The sequence below is a fragment of the Canis lupus genome, chromosome 1 (assembly GCF_011100685.1).
Source record: "Canis lupus familiaris isolate Mischka breed German Shepherd chromosome 1, alternate assembly UU_Cfam_GSD_1.0, whole genome shotgun sequence".
Classification (NCBI taxonomy): domain Eukaryota; kingdom Metazoa; phylum Chordata; class Mammalia; order Carnivora; family Canidae; genus Canis; species Canis lupus.
Genome location: NC_049222.1, coordinates 110,033,164 through 110,051,704, shown reverse-complemented (window position 1 = coordinate 110,051,704; position 18,541 = coordinate 110,033,164). Strand labels below are relative to the sequence as shown.

The 18,541-nt window shown below is 58.1% G+C and overlaps 3 protein-coding genes across 3 annotated transcripts in view; 2 read left to right on the top strand and 1 right to left on the bottom strand.

The window, feature by feature from the left end:
* Nucleotides 1–9,667, top strand: part of PNMA8C (PNMA family member 8C) — a 33,922-nt gene extending 24,255 nt beyond the window's left edge. The window contains exon 2 of the mRNA XM_038528506.1: nucleotides 8,426–9,667. The gene's annotated coding sequence lies outside the window, so the exon portion shown is untranslated. The remainder of the gene's footprint in view (nucleotides 1–8,425) is intronic.
* PNMA8B (PNMA family member 8B) lies at nucleotides 197–2,575 on the bottom strand. The gene is given in 8 exon segments (XM_038525547.1): nucleotides 197–807; nucleotides 810–1,021; nucleotides 1,023–1,211; nucleotides 1,287–1,599; nucleotides 1,602–1,841; nucleotides 1,844–1,951; nucleotides 1,954–2,000; nucleotides 2,002–2,575. Coding segments are annotated over 8 exon segments (1,779 nt in total). The 5' UTR covers nucleotides 2,061–2,575.
* Nucleotides 9,668–12,799: 3,132 nt separating the features above from the next.
* Nucleotides 12,800–15,105, top strand: LOC102151617 (paraneoplastic Ma antigen family member 8B). The gene is given in 6 exon segments (XM_038525546.1): nucleotides 12,800–13,273; nucleotides 13,275–13,321; nucleotides 13,324–13,431; nucleotides 13,434–13,667; nucleotides 13,670–13,959; nucleotides 14,071–15,105. Coding segments are annotated over 6 exon segments (1,773 nt in total). The 5' UTR covers nucleotides 12,800–13,214.
* The last annotated feature ends 3,436 nt before the right edge of the window (nucleotides 15,106–18,541 follow it).

The following is an 18,541-nucleotide window of genomic DNA, read 5'->3' as shown; positions in this document are numbered from 1 at the left end:
CATCCCAGACCCCAGGCCCTTGAGACCGGGCCGGGGACAGTGGCCCACAGACGCTGGCCAGGAGCAGGTGTCTGGAACCCCGGGGGCCTCACCGCCTGAAAGGACCGTGTGGCAGGGCGGCCTCCCCCTGCTCCAGGGCCGCGGCCGCGCTCACCCCCGCGATCAGCCCCCGGGGAGGCCCCGAGACCCCGTCCCGTCACCGGGGGCCGCGGCGGGCTGGAGGCACCCGCATCTCTGTCCTACCCCCGGGTCGCTCCGCCACCTGCGAGGCGGGGACTGACAGGCGCGGGGAGGCCGGCGGTGAGGCGGGGAGGCCGCCCCGGCGCAGGGAGGGGGGGCAGCGCCCCGGTGCGTCCGCGCGGCTCCGGGCTCCCCTAGCGGCACCTGGGGGGCTGCCCCCGCCGCGCCCAGCCTTCCTGCCCCGGGCGGACTCCGAGCCGTGGGCCCCGGCGCCCGCGCGCCCCTTCTTTTGCCGGGGCGCGGCCGCCTGGTCGTGGGCGCGCGAGTCCGGAGTGACGGCCCTTCCGCCGCGGCCTCCCCCCGCCTCCCGCTCCGCGTCCGCCCGAGCCCGACGGGAAGGGGCCGGCGCCCGCCTCGCCCACCTCCCTGCACGCCCGCGGCCCGCGCCCCGGCTCCCCGCGCTGCGCCGCCCGCACGGCCCCCCGCAGCCAGCAGCGCCAGGACCTCGCCCAGCCCGCCTCGGGCGCCGCCGCCCTCCCGCCTTGGCGGCCGCCTTCCCGGGCCTCCCGCGCGGCCAGCAGGCCACGAGCTCCAGGAGGTGCCCCTCGCCGTCCGCCCAGCCCTCGGGAGGCCACGCGGCGCCCTCTCGCCCCGGGAGCGGAGCGCGGCCGGGCGCGGCCAGGGAGCAGAGGACTCCCGCAGGCTCCCGTCGCGCGTGGCCTCCCGCAGCGCCACGGCGTCCACCCGGCGGCCTGCGTCCTCCACCTGCACGCGGGCTCCCCCGCCGTCCCGGGCCATGACGCGGAGGACCTCGGGGGGCGCATCCGTCCGCTCTGTCTCTGCTCCAGCCCAGGACCTCCATCACCGCCGCGATCTTCTGCAGCTCCTCCCGGGCCGATGGGTCCGACGGGTCCGTGGAGGCCACGATGGCCACGAACTCGGGGTGCTCCAGCCCCTCGTCGCCGGGCTCCCCGTGTGGCCGCGGCGGGCCGTCCGCAGCGTCGCCGTCGGCGGGCTCCTGTCCCCCGCGGCTCGCACGCCAAGCAGGGCCGCCAGGTCCGGGACGGCCTCCCGCCCCGGGGCTCCTGCTCGGCTCCGTGGGTCACCGTCCCCAGGGCCAGGAACTCGCGGGGCCCCTCTCCTGCGCGCTCGGCAGGGCCCACTCCTTCCTGCTCAGCTCCTGGGCGGCCTCGTGCAGCGCGGCGGACAGCGCGCTCGGAGCCTCGGCGGCGCTCTCGCTCGGGTCGCCCTGCTCCGGCCCCTGCAGCACGACCCCCAGGCTGCCCTGGGCAGAGGCGTCCGAGGCGTCCGACTCCCGCCTGGCGTCCGTGGGCCGCCCTCCCCGCTCGGCCTGCCTGCCCCCCTGGGACCCCCTGCTGCCTCTGCCTCTGTTTCTGCGCCCCCGGCGGCCCCTCCTCGCAGGGGACCAGCCTTCCTGGCGGCGGGCTCTGCGCCCTGGGCCCGGGTCTCCGAGGAGGCCGAGGCTGCAGACGGGACACTGTCCCCGGGGCCCCCGGGCCCTGCGGCCTGCCGGGGCTCCTCATCCAGCAGGAGGCGTCTCATCTGCCTCAGGACTCCTGTGTCCTCGGCCGGGTCCTGACACACAACCCTCCGGACGCCGTCGCCGTCGGTGCCCGGGATCTCCCTGGGGACGCGCGCGGGTTGATGTCCTCCACAAACTCCACCAGGGCAGCCTTGGCCTTGTGGTCTGTCGCCGCCCGGGTGTTCCACAGCCTGAAGGTGCCCAGGGGCAGGAAGGCCGGCTGCAAGAGGCTTCGATGGCTGCCCTCTCCAGGCCGTCTGGGATGCCGGTGACAGCAGGTCCGGTGCGCGTCCACATGCAGCCCCTGGCACCAGTCCCGCAACAGGCTGGTGGCCATGGTGAGGCTGCCCTCTGGCGCCGATCGCAGGGCAGGGGGGATCTGGGGCGGACGTGGGCTGCGGTGCCGGGTGCAAGTCCTGCCCTGGAACAGCCGCAGTCTTGGGTTCAGGTTCAGGTGAATGTGGCAGGTGGGGCTACGTAGTCAGGGCCTCTGCTGCCTCTAGCCCGCTGACGCTGACGCAGCAGCCTGTCCTGATGCCCTGGCTCCTCTCCTGGGCTGTTGGAGAATCCGCAGGGGGCTTACGTGTCACTCTCAGGGATGCTGCAGCCCGGCCGCTCCGACCTTTGTCCCTGAGAATGGCCTCAGTGACGCGGCCCCCTTTCATGGGTAAGGGAGGACTCCACTGTGTTCACCTGGAGCGGCATGGGGGAGGGCAGCCGGGCACGCGCCAGGTCTGGGCGCTCACCCACAGCTCTGAGGATTGCGCTGAGAGGGGTTGCTGGGTCCTACGCCTGCGCGCCTGGGCTCGCCCCTCCCCAGCTGGGCCGGGTCTCCGTGGTAACGCTGCGGGCTGGAGCCGGGGTCCAAGGAGCCGCTCTTAAAGGGCCGCAGGAAAGGAGGACGTGGAGATGGGCAGCGTGGTCGCCTTCATTGATGAGCCCACACAAGTCAAAATTCACAGGGGACGGCGAGACGTCAATCAGGGGGACCCGCATCGTTCAGCCGATCGAGGGCCCCTTCAAGAGAGTACAGGCTTCCATCGGTCATAATCCGCCTCCCTGGTGTACAGGTGGAGGTCAGGATAGGAGGCCTAAGTCAAGGGGGGCTGGTCTCACACAGTGTGTAAGTACCAGACTCGGTTTTGGGTCCAAGCCTTGTTCCGAGTCCCGGGGGTCACTCAGGCCTCACCTGTTAGGTCTATGTATCATTCCGGGTGCGTAGGCTTAGCTCCCGGAGACCAGGTTTCATTCCTGCCCATATTCCTGCAAAAGGAATAGCACTTCAATCAGTCTTGGTTTTGAGCCTTTTTTTTTTTTTTTTTTTTAATTTGTGATAGTCACACCAGAGAGAGAGAGAGAGAGAGAGAGGCAGAGACATAGGCAGAGGGAGAAGCAGGCTCCATGCACCGGGAGCCTGACGTGGGATTCCATCCCAGGTCTCCAGGATCGAGCCCTGGGCCAAAGGTAGGCGCTAAACCGCTGCGCCCCCCAGGGATCCCTCAGTCTTGGTTTTGTATGTGATTTGTGTATGTGTATGATCATCAGTGAGATCAGACATGAAATTCCAGTTCCCCAAGAAATCATTTCCCCCTGGCTGGGACATGTGAATATCGTAGCTACTAAATACACATTTGCTTCACATCCTTGGACCCCTCACTCTATGTATATCCAGCTCTGTGGTCCAGCTGTGGGGTTTCTATGTTGTTTCTACCCTTCCTGGCGCCTGGACCAGACCCTTCCACTCTGAGAAGATTCCTGAGCTGTTCCAGGCTGAGTTTGCTTGGTGAAATAACAATAACCATTAACCCTATATTGTAGGACCCTGATGGGGGTTAAAGCGGCTGATCCAGGAAAGCACTTGGAAGAGACATTAGCCCAGAGTTGGTGCTCCATATAAGATGGCTATGAAAAGGATTTATTGAGAACTTAACCATTATATAAGTATTTGTTAAATAAATAAGGACTCAGAATACCTTGGTTTTTTGCTTCTTTTTTATGTAGGAAGAGAGTTTACAGCAGTGTTACCATGGCAACTGGGCCTTAGGCAAACCAAATTGCTTACTCACTCCCCTACCAACCCCTCTGTAGCCCTTCTTTTCTCTGTTTTTCTCTTCTCTCACCTTCATGATCCCCAGATGGAGGTTACCCTTCTCTAGAGCAAAGTTGTCCAACAGAAATCTAATTGGAGCCCCAAAGGCAAGCAATATGGTAGTGTAGAATTTGCTACTGGCCACCTTCAGTAAATTAAAAAAAAAAAAAAGGTGAAATGAATTTTAAGAATAGATTTCTTTGGGGGCCTGGGTGGCTCAGTCAATTAAGCATCTGCTGTCTGCTAAGGTCATGATCCCAGGGTCCTGGGATAGAGCCCAAGTCTTACTCCTTGCTGCTAAGCTGCTCAGCAGGGAGTCTGCTTCCCTCTCTCCCTCTGCCCCTCACCTCTGCTCTTGCTCTCTCATGCTCTCTCTCTCTCTCAAATAAATAAATAAATAAAAGTATTTTAAAAAATAGATTTCATGTACCTCCAAATATACAAAATATGGTCATTTGCATATGTCATCAATATGAAACTATTAATGAGATATTAAACATTCTATTTTTCACGAGTCCCTTCGGAGCAGCCCTTTAAGGGCTCAGCGGCCACACATGGCCACTAAGAATTTATTCTGAGGAATTTGTGTTGTGTGTGTGTATGGACATGTTCAGTACAAGGATATTTATACTTGTGTTATTTATAACTCTGCAAGATTGGAAAACTCAGTCACAAAAAAGAGAAACAGAAAGCTGGCATTTTTTTTCTATGTCTGGTGTGGATGGCCATGGGCGAGTACTTGTGAAAACGAAGGTGCATATACCTTATAATTCACCTACTCAAGTATACAATCCAATGGCTCTAATCTATTCAGAATTGTGTGGCCATCACAACCAGCTTCAGAATATTTTATCACCCCAAAAAAGAAACCTTGTACCCCTTTAGCCATTGCCACCTGGTCCCCACCAGCCCCTGGCAATCACTAAACTACTTCCTGTTCCCATGGACTTGCCTGAACATTTCCTATAAATGAGATCATACAATAGATGGTCTCTTGTGACTGACTTCTTTCACTTAGCATGATGTTTTCAAGGTTCATCTACATTGTGGCGTGTGCCCATGCTTTGTTCCTTTTTATGGCTGAATACTATTCCATAGTGTGAATATACCTCATTTTGTGTATCCATTCATGAGTGGATAGACATTTGGGTTCCTTCCGTATTTGGGCTATTATAATAATGCTGCTGTGAACATTCATGCACAAATTTCTGTGTGAAGCTGTGTTTTCATTTCTCTTGAGAGATACCAAGCAGTATCTCTGGGTCATGGGGTAATTCTCTGCTTAACCATTTGAGGAACTGAAGGCGTAGTTTTTACAATAGTTGGTTCAGAGCAGGAGCCTCTTTCTACTTCCAACAAAGAAGCTGTAAATGTTACCTAGCCGCCTTGGGAGGGGCAGTTGGCAAACACGATCAGGGCACCACCAGTGTTCAGCGGGCCACCCAGGGATGCTAGGTGAGAGGGATGCCCATGAACAGCCCTGAACTGTGAATCCTTACACATCTTCCATGGCCTTCAGGTCTCTCACCAGGCATTCACGTCTGTGATGGATCGATTTACAATGATCTGAGCTCAGAACCTAACCTTGCTTTACATACAAACACAACGCATCTTTTTAAACATGGTGGGTTTTTTTTTAAGATTTTGTTTATCTATTTGAGAGAGTATGAGAGAGAGAGAGAGAGAGCAAAGGGAGAGAGCAGAGGGAGAGGGACAGAGAACCAGATGCAGGATTCAATCCCAGGATCCTGAGATCATGAAGGCAGACACTTAACCAACTGAGCCACCCAGGCACCCCTAAACATTGTTTTTATCACCAATGACTAAGCCTGCTTTCATTTTAGGCTCCCCCACCCCATCCTTCCTAAATAATTCCATCTGGCTTCCCCTCCTCTAAATCCACATTTAGTTATGAACCACAGGTATGACAATCTGTCCTCTTCATTCTACTTTCTGGTTGCTCTGTCCCTCGGGGGTGGTCCCCATTCATTTCTCTTCTGATGGGGTGGAAATGGGGCCAAGTGGGTGGGGGCATGGTCCCAAAAAATAAGTAAAGAATTAGAGACGCTCAGAAACTTCCAGAAGACTGTGGCATCCAAGATGCTGCAGGTCCCTACAGCATTGCTGAAGCTCCAGGACACAGAATCAAAGTAAGCCTGAACTCTGAGCCAAGTGGACAGAAGATCAAATGGGCAGCAGCCAGGCAGGTCACTGGGAAACCCAAATGTCCTGCCTAGCCCTGGCTACTGCCTCCACAGTTTCCATAGAAACAGCTGGAGGAGAACAGCATATTAAACGTTTTGCATAATTCTCTCCCACCTCCCCATGTTTGGGAAAAACAAAACAAAAACCTGAGCCTGCTTAAGTAGTAATACCACCATTAGGGCAGGGGTTCTCAAAGTGTGGTCCAGGAACACCTAGGGGTTCCCAGAAGCATTTCAGGGGGTTCATGAGATCAAACTTGTTTTCATAAAAGTGCTAACACATTATTTGCCTTTTCCACTCTCATTCTCTCACAAGTGCTCAGTGGAATTGTCCAGAGGCTACATGGGGTGCGATATTGAGCGCAGAAGCAGGTGCGAGGATCCAGCCTCTCCTGTTGAGTCCCATATGAAGGAGATTTGCAAGAACGTAGCAATTATTTTGTTTGGGAAAAATATTGCTATTTTAATAAAATATGTTCTTTATAGGGACACGTAACAAAGATACTATTGCTATTCTAAAAAAGAGTTCGTAAATAAACATTCTTTTAATTTCTCAGTGGAAATTCCTAATACGGGATATATCAACAGACAGAACCCACATCAACAAATGCTCCTCGGGAGGCCCTTGATCATTTTCAATCATTTAAGAGGTCCTGAGACCAAATGGTTTGAGAACCGCTATGTTAGATACCACACAATGTTCCTGGGGGCTCTCCAAATAAAGAAAAGATTTGGGGGGGGCTGTTTTTCTGCAGCGAGTTATAATGGAATCACAGAAGTGAAGTGCATTTCTGGGTTTGTCCCACCCCACTATCTTTCTGCTCCCCTCTCTCCAGCCTCGTTGCCAGGGAAACCATATCAGAGCATCCTCCACCAAAAAAAGGAAAGAAAAAAAAAAAAAAACCAACACACATTTAACTCGCTGGTGTCTGGATCATGGTAGCCTGCTTGCCTCTCAGGATGTTTATACCCAAGGAGCTGTGGACTCCTCCTGCCTCCGGGTCCCTAAAATGCCCTTGGATCCTCGGCCCCTATTCTTTCTTGTCCCTGGGCAACTCTTTCCACTTTCTATTTTTCCCATGTCCTTTCATTCTCATGCGTTCTTGCAAACTGCACATTACAGTTTTAAAACAAGGCTGCAGGGGTGCCTGGGTGGTTCAGTTGGTTAAGCAACTGCCTTCGGCTCAGGTCGTGATCTCAGGGTCCTGGGATCACCCTGCATCCAGCACCCTGCCCAGCAAGAAGTCTGCTTCTCCCTCTCCCCGCATGTTCTCCCTCTCAACCTCAAATAAATAAAAAAATATTTCAAATAAAATAAAGCATGGCTGCAAGTTCTGTGTCCCCTCTCTAGGTGGGGTCCACATCCTCTTTCCTTGAATCTGAACTTGGGCAAGCTTGGGACTGCCCCCTCCGATTAAGTGTGGCAGGAGTGATGTCCTGGGTTTCCAAAGCCAGCAATAAAAGGCTTTTGCTTCAAACTCAGCTGTGTGCTGTGAGAAAGCCCAAGTCACATGGACAGACCATATATGGGCACGAAAGTTAATAGCACCTGCTAGGAGTCTTCAAGTCACCCCAAACCAGCCACTGGACACATGAACGATGAAGCTCCCAGGTGTTTCCAGACCTTTGACATTGGAGTCACCTCAGCTAAAGCCCCAGACATCGATCGTAGAGCTGAGAGAAGCTGTTCCCACTGTGCCCTTTTATAATTGTTGACCACGGAATCCATAAGCATAAACAGATGTTTTATGCCACTAAATTGGGGGTCGTTCGGTGCATGGCAGAAGTAACTGGCACATGGGCACCTGGGTGGCCCAGTCGGTTAAGCATCTGACTCTTGATTTTGGCTCAGGTCATGATCTCAGGGTCCTGGGATACAGTCCCCCAACCCCCACCAAGCTCCCAACTCAGCGCACTGTCCGCTTGTTTCCCTCTCTCTCTGTTCCTCCCCTGCTCATGGGTGCTCACTCTCTCTCTCTCTCTCTCTCTCTCTCTTTCTCTCTCAAATAAATAAATAAACCTTAAAAAGAAAAAGAAGTAACTGGCACACATCTGTCTCCATCTCTTCCTCTCCCCACATGCCGCAAAAGAGGCCACGATCCACACCTCACACCATCCTTTTGTGCCAAATGAGACTGTCCCTGGCATGCATCCCAGAAGCCCGGCTACCAGGAGGTAGGGTCTGTGTATTGCAAACTCTTCCACGCCCTGCAAGTCACCTTGTGCAATGACCGTGCCCGTCCACACTCCCACCGTTAGCATTTGAGGATTCCTGTGCCCCCCAACCCCTCTCCCCAAAACTGGACATTACCCTGTCTTCAAAGATTTGTCTGTTTAGTGAGTGCAAATGGTGGCTCATTGTTCTCAGACTACAAATAAATTTACACATCTCTTTTTTTTAATCCCCAGGACATGCTCAAAGAGAACAACAGAATGCAGATGTGAAGGGGAGACGGTCTGCCTGGCTGTCCCACGAGGGGGACCTCCGGAGACATTCCTGGTCCCCTGGTGGGGGTGACTATGGGCGAAGGGGTTGACAGATATGGGGACAGTTGAAGTAGATAGAGGGGGTTATTTGGAGTGGGGCTGCCTACACTCCCACCCCTCACTCCCTAACCCTGCACTGCTCCTGGCTACTTACCTCTAAGTGCCATTTAGGTGCCTAAAAATGAGGATTGTGTTCTCTTAGAGGCTTCAGGAAGATGGAAGAGGTGGGGAACACAGGTGCCACAGCTCAAGGAAGCTGACACCCCCTCCTTGCTCTTGGGGAGCAGGAGAGCTTTGTCTACTGTGCTGGGAGCCCCCACTCTTTGCTTCCTGCCATTGTAGGACCTGGAACTTCCCCAAGAGCAGGGAGAGAGTTGAGGGACGGAGGCCCAGGCTGGGCACTGCGGTCTCAGGTTCAAGGATTAGATCTAACTCACCGCCTGGGAACTGAAGGGACTGGTGCTGGAGGTTTGCTCAGTTCAAGGTGTGCCATTGGGCTCCTGCCAGCTCACGTCATAATCACACCAACACCACTAACTCACACACACAGACCGATACACTCACAAAAACACCTCACACACACACTCACCTCTAACAGACATCACACACACTCGCTCACACACACGCTGGTACCCATAGAGGCTAACTGACACACACTTGGACTGAACCACTCTATTCCCCCCTCCGCACACATGCACACACACACACACCAGGAGACACACAGAAACCCATTCACCAACACCGAGAGACCGTCCCACTCATACCCGCAGAGGGATGCAGTCATCGTCACACACAGCACTGGCTCCATCCCCCTCAGCCCCGTGAAGAAGCACCCACACCCACATCTACAGGCATGTGAACAAAAGCACTGGCCCTATGGGGAGACCCCTAGACATGCATCCAGAGACCCAGTGTCCCCTACCTCTCACCCCCTGTAGGAGCTGTAAGGTCTTTCTGCCCAAGTGGAGACAGAGCCTGCCCCAAGTGGCCTGCCTGACTGGCCCTGGGGGAGCAGGGCACAGGGACCCTTGGGCTGTAGAGGCCCCACCACCAGCAGGAGCTCTGCTTGGGGACTGGAGACCTGGGCCAGATCTGGAGGCCTGTGCTGGGGAGCCCCATGGGACTGATTAGCAGACTGGGAATGATCTCTGAATGCAAGGATTAGCAGACTGGGGCCTCCCTCCCGCCCCCCCCCCCCCACAAATCCCCTCTCTGGGTCCATACTCCCGCCTTCAGAGATTCATCCATCTGCCATTCATCCTCCACAGGACGTCACAAACCTGACCCTGCCTCTCCCCTGCTCTAAACCTCTCTGTGGCTCCCCTACCCTCGGGGAGAAAGCACAAGCGCTTCACCGCCGCCCCCCCCCCCCTTCCTCGCGTCCTCCCGGGCATCTTTCCAGCCTGGGGCGCGCGACTGGGAGGGCGGGGATTCCTGGGTCCCCCCCTCCCCAGAGCCCACTGGACTGTGAACCCCAGGAGGGCGGGGCCTGGGCGGCCTCCGTCATCGCTGGGCCTCCAGCTAGGCAGGAGCAGGTCCTGTGAGGGTGCGTGTGGAAGGAAGATCGGAAAGAAAGCAGAGAGGCCCAGCGGTTTAGCGCCGCCTTCAGCCCAGGGCGTGATCCTGGAGACCTGGGATCGAGTCCCGCGTCGGGCTCCCTGCACGGAGCCTGCTTCTCCCTCTGCCTGTGTCTCTTCCTCTCTCGGTGTCTCTCATGAATAAATAAATAAAATCTTTAAGAAAGAAAGGAGGGAGGAAGGACCTCTAAACCCCCTGGTTTCAGCTTTCTTCCCTGAACTGCCGCCATGTGCCCACCAGAGGGCGCGCTGATCCAGCAAATCCCTCTTGCAGAGCGATTATAGGACAGTGACCACTGCCTAAAGCCCGCCTGCACCCTAGCACTGGTCTACACAGCCTCCACGCGTCTAACTCCACGCAGCAGCTTCGAGTAGCTTAAAAAGGAGGAACGTGAGGCTCAGAGATGTTGTTTAACTTTCCCGGTGTCACACAGCAACCCAAACTGTAGAGAAGCTTGCAGCTCTGGTAACCCTACAAAGCCTTCTGGTCACCTCCACAAATCCTCGTGGGCCTGGCCCTGACATTTCCCCCACTCAGCCACACTCCACTACCCTGAGCATTTCAGATATCCCGTTCTCCAGCCGGCCACTGGAGCCTTTGCATATCAACCACCTGGAAAGCACTTCTACCCCACAGAGGGTCACCTCCCCCCTTCTGGCTCATCTGCTGCAGGAGAGAGAGCAGTGACCCTCACCCAGGAGACCCCCAGCAGTTCTGGGGAGGGAGCTGCCGTTCCCTGATCCAGAATCAGCTCCAGCTCTTTTGACCCACAGTCCCTGAAAATCCAGGCCTTTCCCTGCTAATGCTCACAACCCTGTGTGACCATAGTTCTGAGCTTCAGGATCCACGGCCTACCTCACTCAACAGGTCCCCAGCGACCTGCACAGATGGGGCCGAGAATACATATTAGAGAAACATTGAATGAATGAACTCCCTGGGGTGGGGGTGACTTCAGCGAGCACCTAAATGGGTGAATACTCTTCACTCAACCAGGAATCAGAGATTCTCCCCCAAAACACTCACAGGCAAGGAGAGGTCCCATCCTCCCTTTTGGGCTCTCCCCAGTCCAAGTACAGTGAAGCTCACTACTGTCCTTCATCCCCTTGGGACAGAATTTCCAGCTTTTCTGGCCCAGTGTCCACCTCCATCTCCTACCTGGTTCACCTCCATTTTCTTTGGAGAGCCCTCCTCCCCTGCCTATGACCAGGTGGTTCCTGGGGGGGCACCACTAACCCTCCCACCCATGCCTTGCCCTTGCCCCTCCCCCAGACCCATGGGCAGGCAAGTTGTCAGTTGTAGTGTTTGCAGGACAGACCCATGTTTGGGCAGCCTGGTAGCTCAGCCACTAGGTAGCCTGAGGAGAAAGAAATCATGATTCTGGGGCACCCGGGTGTCTCAGTCGGGTAAGCATCTGCATTGGCTCAGGTCATGATCCCAGGGTCCTGGGATCAAGCCCTGAGTCAGGTTCCCTGTTCAGTTCTCCCTCTCACTCTGCCTGCCACTCCCCCTGCTTGTTTCTCTTTCTCTCTCTCTCTCTCTCTCTCTCTCTCCTCTCTCTCTCTCTCTCTCTCTCTCTCTCTCTCTCTCTCTCTCTCTTTCAAATAAATAAATAAAATCTTAAGAAAGAAAGATAGTTAAGGGGCACCTGGGTGGCTCAGTTAGTTGAGCATCTGCCTTCAGTTCAGGTCATGATCTCAGTGTCCTGGGATCGAGCCTCACATCTGGCTCCCTGCTCAGTGGGGAGCCTGCTTCTCCCTCTCCACCTCCCCCCACCTGCTCATGTTTTCTCTCTCTTTCTCTCTCTCTCTCTTCAAATAAATAAAATCTTAAAAAAAAAAAAAAAGGAAAGATAGTTAAATCACTGATTTCCCCTCTGATATTTTGCCCAGAGGGAAGGAGAGGAAGAACATTGTTACCCAAGACTCATCCTGTGGCCTGGGACTGGCTCACTACCCATGTGCCCAGATTGCGAAAGGAGGGGAGGACAGGCCTGGGGCAGGAGGGGACCGTTCTGGAGACATCACAGGCTGCAGCCCTGAAACGTAGTCAGGCAGCACTTCGAGTGTCAACGCAGCACTGGAGATATCATTAGAGTGACCTCCTGGGGGTCACTAGGATATGATCATTTGTGGTGTCCTAGAGAATTCTCTGAAAGCCCAAAGGCCCTCCTGTGGGCAATCACCACCTCTGGGCCCCATACCTACTCTGTACTACAGAGAAATCCCGACCGTGGTCCTGGTAGCAGTGGCTGCTCAGAAGTCTGTGGGACCTCGACAGGGGTGGTGCACCAGCACCCAGCAGGCCAGGCCCACAGGGTGAGGTCTGCTCAGCCTGGGTTTCATCCAGCCACCTCTGGCCACATAGCCCTGCCTGGACATGGACCTGCCACTTGCACCCCCCACACCCAGCTTCAGCTTCAGCTTCAATCCAGACCCCCTGGCCCTAAACATAAACTCATCTCAGATCACAGAGTAACCCCCCACTAAAGCCTGCTTTCCTGGGATTGGTCCTAGGTTACTGAGACCTAGTTCTCTGGGTGAGATCTGCCTCCTTGAATCACTGGAAAGGTCCCAGTGAGCTCCTTCAAATGTTCAGCCCCTGGCAACAGTCTCAAAAGGGTTGCCATGGAAATCGAATAGCCAATGGGGGGAAGAAGGATGCCAGCACCCAGCCTAAGCCTGCTTCCTACACTAGGGTTGGCAGAGAGAAACCGCCAGGATGAAGAAGGGGGTGCATGTTCACACTTGGCTAGAGCGGGAGACTAGTGATCCACACCAGGATTGCCCAGCAGTTGGAGGCAGTGGGGGTGGAAAGGAGAGCTGTTGCTCCCTGGGGCTTCAACCTGGCTGAAAGCCAGACCAGCCAACCCAGGCCAAACCAGCAAGCAGATATGTAAGCCCCCTGCGGATTCTCCAACAGCCCAGGAGAGGGGGCATCAGGACAGGCTGCTGCTTCAGCCTCAGCGGGCTAGAGGCAGCAGAGGCCCTGAATCCGTAGCCCCACCTGCCACATTCACCTGAACCTGATCCCAAGACTGCGGCTGTTCCAGGGCAGGACTTGCACCCGGCACCGCAGCCCACGTCCGCCCCAGATCCCCCCTGCCCTGCGATCGGCGCCAGAGGGCAGCCTCACCATGGCCACCAGCCTGTTGCGGGACTGGTGCCAGGGGCTGCATGTGGACGCGCACCGGACCTGCTGTCACCGGCATCCCAGACGGCCTGGAGAGGGCAGCCATCGAAGCCTCTTGCAGCCGGCCTTCCTGCCCCTGGGCACCTTCAGGCTGTGGAACACCCGGGCGGCGACAGACCACAAGGCCAAGGCTGCCCTGGTGGAGTTTGTGGAGGACATCAACCCGCGCGCGTCCCCAGGGAGATCCCGGGCACCGACGGCGTCCGGAGGGTTGTGTGTCAGGACCCGGCCGAGGACACAGGAGTCCTGAGGCAGATGAGACGCCTCCTGCTGGATGAGGAGCCCTGGCAGGCCGCAGGGCCCGGGGGCCCCGGGGACAGTGTCCCGTCTGCAGCCTCGGCCTCCTCGGAGACCCGGGCCCAGGGCGCAGAGCCCGCCGCCAGGAAGGCTGGTCCCCTGCGAGGAGGGGCCGCCGGGGGCGCAGAAACAGAGGCAGAGGCAGCAGGGGGTCCCAGGGGGGCAGGCAGGCCGAGCGGGGAGGGCGGCCCACGGACGCCAGGCGGGAGTCGGACGCCTCGGACGCCTCCGCCCAGGGCAGCCTGGGGGTCGTGCTGCGGGGGCCGGAGCAGGGCGACCCGAGCGAGAGCGCCGCCGAGGCTCCGAGCGCGCTGTCCGCCGCGCTGCACGAGGCCGCCCAGGAGCTGAGCAGGAAGGAGTGGGCCCTGCCGAGCGCGCAGGAGAGGGGCCCCGCGAGTTCCTGGCCCTGGGGACGGTGACCCACGGAGCCGAGCAGGAGCCCCGGGGCGGGAGGCCGTCCCGGACCTGGCGGCCCTGCTTGGCGTGCGAGCCGCGGGGGACAGGAGCCCGCCGACGGCGACGCTGCGGACGGCCCGCCGCGGCCACACGGGGAGCCCGGCGACGAGGGGCTGGAGCACCCCGAGTTCGTGGCCATCGTGGCCTCCACGGACCCGTCGGACCCATCGGCCCGGCAGGAGCTGCAGAAGATCGCGGCGGTGATGGAGGTCCTGGGCTGGAGCAGAGACAGAGCGGACGGATGCGCCCCCCGAGGTCCTCCGCGTCATGGCCCGGGACCCGGGGGAGCCCGCGTGCAGGTGGAGGACGCAGGCCGCCGGGTGGACGCCGTGGCGCTGCGGGAGGCCACGCGCGACGGGAGCCTGCGGGAGTCCTCTGCTCCCTGGCCGCGCCCGGCCGCGCTCCGCTCCCGGGGCGAGAGGGCGCCGCGTGGCCTCCCGAGGGCTGGGCGGACGGCGAGGGGCACCTCCTGGAGCTCGTGGCCTGCTGGCCGCGCGGGAGGCCCGGGAAGGCGGCCGCCAAGGCGGGAGGGCGGCGGCGCCCGAGGCGGGCTGGGCGAGGTCCTGGCGCTGCTGGCTGCGGGGGGCCGTGCGGGCGGCGCAGCGCGGGGAGCCGGGGCGCGGGCCGCGGGCGTGCAGGGAGGTGGGCGAGGCGGGCGCCGGCCCCTTCCCGTGGGGCTCGGGCGGACGCGGAGCGGGAGGCGGGGGGAGGCCGCGGCGGAAGGGCCGTCACTCCGGACTCGCGCGCCCACGACCAGGCGGCCGCGCCCCGGCAAAAGAAGGGGCGCGCGGGCGCCGGGGCCCACGGCTCGGAGTCCGCCCGGGGCAGGAAGGCTGGGCGCGGCGGGGGCAGCCCCCCAGGTGCCGCTAGGGGAGCCCGGAGCCGCGCGGACGCACCGGGGCGCTGCCCCCCCTCCCTGCGCCGGGGCGGCCTCCCCGCCTCACCGCCGGCCTCCCCGCGCCTGTCAGTCCCCGCCTCGCAGGTGGCGGAGCGACCCGGGGGAAGGACAGAGATGCGGGTGCCTCCAGCCCGCCGCGGCCCCCGGTGACGGGACGGGGTCTCGGGGCCTCCCCGGGGGCTGATCGCGGGGGTGAGCGCGGCCGCGGCCCTGGAGCAGGGGGAGGCCGCCCTGCCACACGGTCCTTTCAGGCGGTGAGGCCCCCGGGGTTCCAGACACCTGCTCCTGGCCAGCGTCTGTGGGCCACTGTCCCCGGCCCGGTCTCAAGGGCCTGGGGTCTGGGATGGAGCCGGGGCCCGGCTGGGCAGTGGGTGTCAGCGTGGCGCTGAGGCCCGAAGGCCCATCCTCCGTGCCTGGGGGAGGAGATGATTCCCGAAGAGGAATCTGAGGGGCAGAGGGGCAGCTCCTAGGGGAGGGCAGGTCCTCTGGGAGAGGGGAGGGGGGGGTGGGGAAGGGGGGCAGGGGAGGAGGAGGAAGAGAGGGCGGGAGCACCAGCCCTGCCTCCCCAGGAGCAGCTGAGACAAGTGACCCAGCTCCTAAGGCCAAGGCCAGGATCTGTCACTCAGGCCGCCCAGAGATTTCCAAAACTCTGAAGTATTTGGCACCGTTTTCAGGCACATCAGATCCAGATTCTGGCTTCCCTCCTTGGTGGCGCAGGGCAGCAAATGTCCAACAGGCTGTGGTCTCCTTGCCACCACCTCACCACCCCATCGCCCCCACAGCTGTCCCCCCTGTCCTGTGGCCTCACTGGCCCCTCAGCACTGGCCTGGGAGCCCTTAGCTTAAGGCGACAAAAGGTTCCCCGTTTTCCCTCTGAGTGAGTTAAACATGGGAGGGGACCCTGAGGGGGCACCCGGGACTGGGCTGGTCCAGCCAGTGTAGGAGCTGCCCAGGAACTGGTGTGGAGAGGAAGGAGGTGGCACCGGGGTTGGGGTGGGGGCTGCAGCCCAGGCCCGAGTTCCGCCTCCCCCCGCTCTTGGCTCAGAGCTGGGGGGTCACTCCTGCTGTCCCAAGTGTGGCTGCGTCTGGGTGTGGGTGTCAGTGTGTGGGTGGTGGACAGGACATCAGCCCTTCCTGTCCCTCTCAGCCTGTCCCCTCAGTAGCTCTCTCCACTGGATACTGCTTCATGTCCTCTTGTCCTGGGGCTGTGTGTGTGTGTGTGTGTGTGTGTGTGTGTGTTTCAGCTAGTTCCTGTCCCCAGGAGGTGACAGGCCCATGTGCCAGGAGGGCCCTCCCTCCATGTCTCAAGGGAGGCACAGGGGCCTGGGGGTGCCCTCACAGCCCAACTGGACTGCCTGAGCCCCACCTGGGGACACCTAGATGCAGAAGCAGACTCAGGAAGTGCTTCAGCCATTCTAGAAAGTGCCTGCCTCAGGACCACAGGGACCTCCATGGGACAGTTACTGAGATCACCATGGAGTAAGCCAGGGTAGGCCTGGGCCTGGGGGAGGAAACCCCCTTGTCCCTGGGGGTGCTGGCCCTGGGCTGAGTGGCCTCTGTGGATGCCTGGGGTAGGGAGAGCCCCTGCCATTGTAGGCTCCTCTCCTTGTGCACCTGTCACTGGGACCCTCAGGAGAGTGAGTTGAACATTCTGAGCTGGTGTCTCTGTGCTCTGGATGATGGGACAGGGGAGTGTCTGAGGTCAGGCAACACGCCCCACCTGTGCTAACAGAAGTCAGCCAGCACACCTGGGACTACCCTGTCACTGATTTGCACCCCATCTTCCTCCTGCATCAGTGACTGTACCCCCACCTGCTCACAGCCCCAGCATCATTTCACCCAGCACAAGCCTTATCCCCACTCTGGCTTTTCAGGCCCAGGACAGGGGTGTGTTTGTAATTTGGAGCCTAAGAAGCTCCAATCAAGGCTGAGAATCCACCTGGATCCCTGATCCTTGGTGTGTTCTAGCGGGGATTTCAGCCAGCGGTCCTCTGATGGTGGGATCCTGGCCATCCAGGTTCCAAATATGTTTAGTTCACTTCTGCCTCCAGCCCTCTTCTCCAGAAGAAGTAGAGTTAGTGAAAGAACTAGTCCCCTTTCCAACAATCACTAGCCAAGGGATCCAGATGGAAAGGGTCTTCCGCAGCTCCTGGTTGTGCACACTGACATAACTAATTAATTGAGAGTTCTGAGACTGGGTGGGTACAGAGTGGAAGGTCTCTATGCCTGTATGGACCACCTAGAATCTTCCTTTCCCATTCCTCAATGACATCCTGGGCCCTGACAAATCACATTTGGTGAGAGAAAAGTCCAACCAATCCTGTATAAAATTCCCTCCCTGGGGCACCTGGGTGGCTCAGTGGTTGAGCACTTGCCTTTGGCTCATGTCATGATCCGGGGACCTGGGATGGAGTCCCACGTCGGGCTCCCTGCAGGGAGCCTACTTCTCCCTCTGCCTATGTCTCTGCCTCTCTATGTGTGTGTCTCTCATGTACAAATAAAATCTTTAAAAATGTATTTTTAAAAAATGAAGCACAGGTATGGACTCTTTGGGCATGATTTGAGATAAAGTGAAAAATAATAAAACAAGCTAACAGAATGAGGATGACAGGTCATCTATCCCCCAGGGACAATCAACTCTGCTCCCAATGTACAAAAGTAACAGAGGATATTCCCCGAAACTAGGATGAGGCACCCTATAGGGTTGGTATTGATCACCTATTGCTGGGTTGGAAATTGTCCCCAAGTCCAGCAGCTTAAAACAGGAAATAGTTACTATCTCCCAGTTTCTGAGGGTCAGGAATTTGGAGGCAGCTTGGCTGGACGCTTCTAGCTCGGGGTCTCTCTTGAGGTTGCAGTCAGGATGTGGCTGGGGCTGCTGTCATCCGAAGGCTTGTATGGGGCTGGAGGACAAGCTTCTGCAATAGAACATTCCCAGGGGCTGTTGGCTGGAGGCCTCGGGGCCTCACCACATTGGCCTCTCTGCAGGATCCTCGAGCATCCTCATGACATGGCAGCCAGCTTCCTCCAGAGCAAGCGGTTGCAGAGGGACAGCAAGGAGGCCGCAAGGCCTTATATGACCTGATCTCCAAAGCCACACGCCTGTAGCTTCTGCCACCTGTTAGAAGTGAGCGTCCATGTCCAAACCTACTCGAGGAGAGTAGAATTAAGCTCCACCTCCAGAAAGGAAGAGCATCAAAGAGTGGGTGGACACATTATAAAACCACCACACAAGGACCCCTGGGTGGCTCAGTCTGTTAAGCATCCGACTCTTGATCTCAGCTCAGGTCTTGATCTCAGGGTCGTGAGTTCAAGCCCCACATTGGGCTCAGGCTGGGCATGGAGACTAGTTGAAAAACAAAACAAATTGCCACAGAGACCTCTTTCATTCCTGGCTCATTTTCTGCCTAACTCGTAAAAATTAAAGCCACCTATGCATTGAGGGAGAAATTGCTCCCCCAGAAGTTCCTGGGAGAGCAATGGGCTAGCTGATTTTTCTCCATTCTTCATCCCAGCCCGTGCTCACACATAAGGATTTGGCTTAGAGCTAAGAGGAAAAAGGTGTGCAATGGGCTCAAGGGCAAATTCCCCCTTTTCTGAATAGCACCTTCTGCCTATGTA